The 6,114-nt window shown below is 37.3% G+C and overlaps 1 protein-coding gene across 1 annotated transcript in view; it reads right to left on the bottom strand.

Moving 5' to 3' along the window:
• Positions 1 to 267: 267 nt before the first annotated feature.
• Positions 268 to 6,114, bottom strand: part of NOL10 (nucleolar protein 10) — a 55,203-nt gene continuing 49,356 nt past the window's right edge. The window contains exons 20-21 of the mRNA XM_009332506.1: positions 5,038 to 5,140; positions 268 to 1,693 (exon numbers count right to left, since the gene is read on the bottom strand). Of these exons, the coding sequence (XP_009330781.1) occupies positions 1,574 to 1,693; positions 5,038 to 5,140 (223 nt within the window). The 3' untranslated portion in view covers positions 268 to 1,573. The remainder of the gene's footprint in view (positions 1,694 to 5,037; positions 5,141 to 6,114) is intronic.

Genomic DNA, 6,114 nt, shown 5'->3' with positions numbered 1-6,114 from the left:
GGATAGTTCTGCGTTAAATAGAAAGCATGAGAAGCTTATGGACAATGCAGAAATTTGACAGCTAGAGGTTAAAAAAAAAAAGTATTCATCCTTTAGTTGAATGCAAGGACAGAGAGGTGACGATTACAATGTATGTTTTAAAGATACCAGGTGCATAAGATATTTTTATATTAAAGGGAATAATATAATTAAAAACAGAAGCAAGGAATTAAAACAGGTAAAATTAAATCAGGGACAAGAAAATAAATTTAACCATGTGACTGATTATTCTACCACGTTAAAAAAAACAACAAAAACATCAGGCTATGAGAAACCAAGGTTTTTACTGAAGTAACTGCAAAAATTCTGTGGTAAATACTATCCAGGAGACCTGACCAGATTAACAACCTCTCTGGTCTATAAAGCAAAACACTTAAGAACCTCCAAGTCTCTTAAAAGGACTTACAGTGATGGGGAGAGTCACTGATTCTTGTTGGATCCAAAGTTCACAGTTTCTTGGATTTAGCAAAAAGACAATTTATAAAGCCTTTTAAAAAGCAGTAAACAAAGGTCCTTTAGGATCAAAGGTAAAAATTAATTTCTTTGCTTAAGTAGTGAACTACTTATGTAAATGATGGGTTTGCAAGACAAAAATCAAGAAGAGATGCTGCATCCTGGTTAGCAACAACCACTCTGCTGGGAATCAAAAAGACGACACAGAAAAGAATCAATCATTTCCTTAACGTAGGTTGTAGTTTCTTAAGTTATTTAACTAAACTAACTTTCTGAAGAATAGGAGGCTATTGGCATGGCCTTAATGTGCTTGTTATGTGACCATATACCACTTGATCTCTGTTGAACCATGGCTGGCTTACCAAAACATATTAAACCTGGTCCTAACGATTCTGAGTAAAGGCAATATTCACAAAATTTAACTCAGTAAGACTATCCTTCCGAGATTCCCCTTTATATATCGGTGTGGCAAGAGAGGTTTCCTTACAGAGTGACTTAGAGGAACCTAAATCAGGCATTCTCAATTGCCCTCATGAAAACCATTTGTACCTCCTCCTGGCTACTAAGGCAACCCAAGAATATAAAGCCAGTCAGTTCTTGAAAAACACCATTGTGTGTCATCCTTCAAGAACCATAAAAATTTGTTGTGCCCTTGTAAAGACAAGTTTTTAGACAAAATAACGTACCCTTGATCTTCTATCTAAGCAGTCACAAATAAAGATTTCGGACAGCAAAAACCCACAGCTCTTAAGTTAAATAAAAGACAGGCAGCCTCGTTGTATACATAAATTCTTATATAGAAAACATCCAGGGTTACACAATAACCAGTTGCTGGTGATTTCTGCACAAATACAGTTCACGCTGGAGTTTATAACACACCATACTTGTAGTGTCCTTTGGTCAATACTTCTACTTTCATAAACTTTTCAATAATTAACACAGGGTTTAGCAAGTTCTGGTTTTTGTGTTCATCAATGAATCAAAATACAAATACATTGGTACTGTGTCCCAATTTGGAAAAGTCCCTTTTTCAAACAAAAAATGAGATAAAAGAAGTTACTTAAAAAAAACATAAAATAAATCAACGAAACAGTCGTCCTCTTCCACGTTTGCTCTTGAGATGACTAGCAGAACGCCTAAGAGTTTTCCTCTCTTGACGATGTTGTTTCTCAGCTTCTTGCTGTTTCTTCTGCTGCTCTGACTGGAATTTTAAAACAAAAATAGACTCAGGTTCTTGTAAACTTACATATCACCTCATTGTTCAAGTATCTATATATCAAGTCAGAATTCAATTACGGAAATCTGGAAATGTTTTTGTAAACGGTCCCATGCTATCTTGTCTTATACTGTACCTGTTGATTCTGGGTATCCCTAGGCATTATCACTCCAAGTAATTCAGAGCAAACAATTAAGACAAAAATATCAAGAAACAGTGAATAAAATAAAGTATTTCAGACGAAAACCAATGTCTAACAATAAACTGTAAAATTACACTCCAGAATTTATGTTTTAATGCCCTTAAGAAGCTAAAGCCCAATTTGAGGCTATTTAGTATCTACTTTGGTGAACTAGTATCGCCACATTTAATATCTGCAAAATGCATTTTAAAAAGAACAATTAATTAAATTTGCTGAAACATACAGGTTTTCTAAAAAGTGTACTTAGAGGTTCTTGAAAGTGTTTGATACGCTGTATGCAATTCTAGAAAGACTTTCCACATGAAAAAAATTTAAAGTCTCTGCTCCTGTGGCACATGCTCCATTAATGTTTTTCCTCTTCATCAAAAACACACCAAAAGGCCTTCATTTACATACCACATAGATGAAATGGCTCTTACAGCCATAAAATACTATTTTCTTTGGAAGACTAAGGCTTGTCTTCAAACTAAGCATAAACTGGAACTAGCAGACTTCAACTAGCCAAGCTCAGGCAACAGCCCATGCTATAAAATACTCCAGCAATTAGAGCAATTTCAACGGCAGCACAGGATAAGTGCATTAACAGTGTGACAGTTACTGGATATGCAGCTGTATCTTCACTGCATCTAATTCTGTAATCAGCAGCACTCATACACCAGCCCATCTCTTCCTGAATCTCCCATTAAAGTACCATTTAAACTTGAGCTAGAGATTTGCATGCATAGACAACATTTTGGCTGAGGTGAGATATGAACCAATTTACCAAATGTAGCAATAAGCCCATACCAGTATGATGGTAACAAAAGCTAGTGGTCTTTAGATGTTGTTGAAATTTATTGACTCCTGTTTCAACTGCAAGTAGGGAAACAGGAAACCCACTATGTGAAAATGTAAGTAGTTTCTCTCTGTCTCCAGACTTTGTCTGAAATGGTCTTGAGAAATCTTACTTAATGCAATGTTGACTGCTACCGCTAGTATTCTGAAATTGAATGATCTTGATTTGCATTTGAAGCTTTGGGGTTTTTTTTTTAAAAATGTCCTCTATACCTTCCTAGTAGTGCAAGTACTTAGGTATTTTAGAAAGCCTGCTATTTTGTTATATCTGTTTGCTATGATAAAGCATGCTGAAATTGAAAAACAGGGTGCCACACTGTAGGAACCATACTAAAGTCCCCTGAAAACTAAACTGTGAAATATCAGTGACAAACAATTTCATCGCTGGATCTGTCAGTGGCTGCTAGGCATTTGGGAGGCTGCTAACACACCACAACTGTAGCAGCCAAGTTCAGTCTCAACTCCACTGACTTACAAGGTTGAGTGACACCGATTCCACGGAAGCACAATTCTCTCCCCCACTAAGCCTTTCTACCTACTCCCAAATACACCTGCACTTTAAGGAAAGGGCATGACAAAGCAGAAGTTGATCATCAGAGTAACACTAAAATCCCTTTTTTGGCTTGCCAACTTCATCTCTCCATCCTCTGAAAACAAGTGTCAAGACACCGCATACTCCATAGCACGACTTCTTCCTAGCTCTCCCTGCTCCATTCCCTGAGACTTCAGAATATATACACAGGGTCTGTTTATTTGAGAGAAGACCTGTAAGTCTTATTTTGCTATTCTGTTGATAGGAGAAAAGGTCTCCACTGCAGATGCATTATTTTTCTTTTAATTAGACTTTTAAAGGTCTTTTTAATGCAAATGAGCACAATGCATGTATTTCAATAAAGCAACATCAGTTAACAGGAAAAAAAAATCCATATACGTTAGCAGCAACATAATTAAAAACTCAAAGCTGTACCATATCTGATGGAATCAAGTAAAAATGCATTCTGAACAACTGCCGTATCTGTCTTCTTCCACCTTAGTCCCAAATCTTGACAAAACTGTTAGCAAAAGGTGACAGTTCATTGTCCACCACTAACTGCAAGAAACCTTGTGGCTTTGCGCTTTCTAAGTTAAAGCTACTATAAAAAAGACTGTGCTTTTGAAGCCCTGCAAAGCCCATCTAATTAGCTGCAAGACACTAACATATCAGTTACAGCAGTTGGTAAAATCCCCAGAAAGGTTATCCTACACAGCACTGCAGAGGAATCTGTGGCTTATTCCACAGTCAACACATTTTAAATTCCAGCAATACAGGAATCAAAAACAGATTAAAAAGGACATCTGCAAACAGACAATAATCAGGTAAAACAAGTAAGGTAGAAATAGTCCAATAAATTTGGTTATTTAAAAAAATTTTTCAGGCATACCCAATGTGACAATCAAATAATTACTTAGCCATTCTTGTGACAGCAGTTTTACTGGTGAGAATAATATTTGACCACTGGTAAGGAGAAATGTATTATAGCAAAGAGGCTTACCTGAGGAAAACCAGTTTTAAGTGAAGTATGTTTTGTCAGTTCAAGTATCAATTAATACGGGTCTTCAGCTTTTATAATGTGTCCTTTCCTCAGCTCTAAAGCGATTTTCTAGCAAAAACTCCCCAAGTGTTCTACAGCAGTAGCAGATGCACACATGCATTTAACTCTGCGCACACTATAAAGTAATCACCTGTCTGCGATCTACAAAATTCCTTAGGATGGGAAATAAAAACCCTTTGGGAAACGTAGATAGGCAGAAATCAACTACACGCTCCAAACGGAATCTGGCAAGTAGAACATGACCAGAGCTCATTCTTGTGATCTGTGTTACACAAGTTCAATGACAAAAGTGATTGGGAGCTCTGTTTTTTCCATGTTGAGACCTAGCAACAGTATCAACCAAGAGACAGCCTTTCACCTACAGCATTTGGACCTGCAGACCAAAATCTGATCAGTCCTGGCACAGAAGTCAGGTAAGGTCACAAGCTTCTGATTGTATGTCTGCAAATAAACTATTAAAAGATAGAAGCCAGTATGTTCCACCAGAACACAAGATTTTATGAGTACTGCCTGAGTTATAAGGGTATAAACACACAGAGTACTACCGGAGGCTTTCATTCTCTTGGCAAGAAGCAGAAGAGTTGGCAGCTTATAAAGAAATGAAGAGGGACATTTGTTTGACGGTTTTAAAGTTCCTGTTCTTTCATGCAAAAACTAAAGTTACTTGTGTATTATCTTAAAAAATTATATATATAGCTCACCTTCTTTAATTTGAATGTTGCCTGTTTGCTGCCTACTGTGGTATCAGACACATTGAGTGTGCCAAGTTTTTCTTCAAGCTTTAAACGATCTCCAAGAGTTTTCCTGCAGAGAATAATTAACGTTAGTCCTTATTCTTGCCATCTTTTTACTATAATAAAGGCTGATATGCAGTCAAAACTAATCTCAATTTCTCTGAAACCTTGAAATGCCATAACTCTAAAAAATAAACATTCAGTAAACAGAAAAGAAACAAGTTCAAATCACTCCCTCCAGATACTGCTTTCAGTAAAAACATTTTTAAAATTTATGTAAAGTTCACTGTTTTTTCTGCTAAAAAAGCAACAGGACTCTAGTTGAGAAAGAAACCACACCCTTCTATTGCTATAGTTTTCTATGAAATGTTAGAAAAAGCCAGGAATATTCAGCTGCAGTAATAGATACATACACAAATTAAAAAAAGCCTAGATATATCCAGTTTTCTTAAAATCTTATTTCTGAATTGGAAACACTTTTGAGGGAAGGAAATAATCTTGACTATACATCAGAATGAATTCATCACCAAATAAATCACTGCACTGAGAGACAAACTACTTAGTCCAAATACAAATGACTGGACACTGCGCCTGTCACAGTCTAATGCAAATAGTTTTCCAAATAAAAGAACAATGCAAACAAGTGAATGTGATAAATAAGGCAGACCCTGACCCCAGAGAGGAGCTCCACATGAGCATATGCCTTCAAGCGCATGGTGCTCATCAGTTAGTTTCTGCAAGCAAGTTGGTATAGAGCCTGTCCCTTGGGCACTGAACTCTAGCATTTCTACGGAAGAGGTAGCCGTTGTGGCTGAAACGGATACCGCCTTCGCCTCTCCCCCACTGGAAGTTAATGCCCTGACAAAAGCAAGACACACGGACATGCCTCAGTTGCTCCAGCTTGTGAGCTGATATTTAGTATCACCCTTGCCAACTTCAGTAAGTTGGATTGTAAACTGGAACAGCTGAGGGGTGGAATACACCTTGTTCCCGCTTAGCCTCCAGCACAGGGGTGAGGCAGGCAGGCAGGGACGGTGCTGACTG

This window comes from Pygoscelis adeliae, unplaced genomic scaffold (assembly GCF_000699105.1).
Source record: "Pygoscelis adeliae isolate BGI_AS28 unplaced genomic scaffold, ASM69910v1 Scaffold168, whole genome shotgun sequence".
Classification (NCBI taxonomy): Eukaryota; Metazoa; Chordata; class Aves; order Sphenisciformes; family Spheniscidae; genus Pygoscelis; species Pygoscelis adeliae.
The sequence above is the reverse complement of the archived record's forward strand: the minus strand, read 5'-3'. Positions and strand labels throughout refer to the sequence as shown.